The sequence below is a fragment of the Microtus ochrogaster genome, unplaced genomic scaffold, assembly GCF_000317375.1.
Source record: "Microtus ochrogaster isolate Prairie Vole_2 unplaced genomic scaffold, MicOch1.0 UNK14, whole genome shotgun sequence".
Lineage (NCBI taxonomy): Eukaryota > Metazoa > Chordata > Mammalia > Rodentia > Cricetidae > Microtus > Microtus ochrogaster.
In genome coordinates, this window is record NW_004949112.1 from 1464364 (window position 1) to 1466035 (window position 1672).

Here is a 1672-nt window from a genome sequence, read left to right on the forward strand (position 1 = left end):
TCCCTGTCTTTGATGATCTCTGTGTGTCTCTCTGTCCCTTTCCTTTTGTCTTGCCCTGGATGCACCTCTGTCTCTTGTCTCTTACAAAATCAGCCCACAAGGTGGACACTGCCCTTCTCCAGCATGCCGAGTGTTCAACAGAGCCGCACACGGACAGGAGGTGCTAAGCAAAACCTTCAAAACGAAGAGGGCCGCTGGCGTGAGACGGGGCACAAGCTGGGCACCACCAGGCCACTGGGGTACAGCCGGAAATCCCCACAGCTGGCCCTGGACTCCGGTCGCGTGGAGCCTCCACCCTCGCCTTGGGAGGGCACCAGCCTCTCCCTCCCTGCCGCCGGCAGGAGGCGTGGGCAGCAGCTGGGAGAACCGGCTGTGCCCCTCCCCTGGGCCGGCCTGGTAGGCACCTGGCACTGGCGGGCGCGGCAGACGCTGCGCACCTGGCCCCGACGCACGCCCGGCTAGCTCCTGCCCTGCCCGCCATGGATGGGCCACAGCCCCCGGCCCTGTGGGGCAAGTTCGAGAACAGTATCTCCGAAATTAGGTGAGGCGGCGTGCTTGCCAGGGCCTGGGGAGGGTGGGGTCAGGCTCTGGCCAGGGAGGGACCCTCACTGGATTCAGTCATGGGATGCCTCTCTCATGCTCCGTTTGTTCTGTCGTGGGACGGGGACTGGGACCTTTGCTAACCTAAACTGGGTAGGGGGAACCGGGAGCCTGGTCTCCAGAAGCTTTGAAAGACCAAGGTTGATGGATCCTGCATCAGCTGGGGACTCGCAATAAAGCCCACTTCTCACGTGTGCCTACTCCATTTGGGAGACATCAGGGAGCATGGGATGCTCACGGAGGGGAAAATGGGTCTTGGACGCCAAGAGAACCCAGAGAGATTAGGGCCCACCTTGCTCCTCGTGTAGGGAGTGCACATAGTTCCTCTGTTCCTGGAGATGAGTCAAGCACTCAGAGAGTACCCACTTACCAGACGGAGAAATTGAGGCTGGTCGGGGAAGTGTCCTGATCACAGAGCCCCTTCTCCAGGAGCCTTTGTAACCGCTCCACACCCTCCCCTTGGCTTCACTTCTTGGCTAAGCATGCAGAAGGCCAGAAAGGGCTCGCTGCCTCCTCAGATCACACACTGAGCTGCCGCCCTCATCACCAACTCTTTACACTCTTCTGCCCTCCCGGGACGCTCTGGTACCCTGGGATGCGTGTGGGGGTACGGGGCGGGGGCAGGAGGAGCAGCTAAGTCCTGTCCCCACCTTGGTTGCTTCACTTCCCCTGCCAGGGTGTGGAAAGGCATTAAGGGACCCAGACTCCGGGGTCCAGGTCGTTGAACCCTGATTGCTGTGTGACCTAGACAAGCTTGCTAGCATCCCTCGGGCCCTCAGCTTTGGTTCAACATTCTTCTCTGTGTCTCTCTTCAGCCCGACCTGGCGCTGTGCTTCTTCCTAGCCGGGTCACCGGGTCCCTGGAATGACTGTTCTCTGCAGTTGAGTCTCTCTCTCTCTCTCTCTCTCTCTCTCTCTCTCTCTCTCTATTCTGTGGGTTTTCTTGTGATGCCCTTGATCGCTCTGGCTCCTACGATCCTTTTACTACATACAAAATACAGCCCTGCCTGACATAGTGAAAACAGCAATATTAAATGACGTTACTCTCCCAAAGCAGCAACAGATATTAGGCG

The 1672-nt window shown here is 58.7% G+C and overlaps 1 protein-coding gene across 1 annotated transcript in view; it reads left to right on the forward strand.

Annotated features, from left to right (window-relative positions):
- Positions 1–479: 479 nt before the first annotated feature.
- Positions 480–1672, forward strand: part of Sult2b1 (sulfotransferase family 2B member 1) — a 28034-nt gene continuing 26841 nt past the window's right edge. The window contains exon 1 of the mRNA XM_005366923.1: positions 480–541. Within this exon, the coding sequence (XP_005366980.1) occupies positions 480–541 (62 nt within the window). The remainder of the gene's footprint in view (positions 542–1672) is intronic.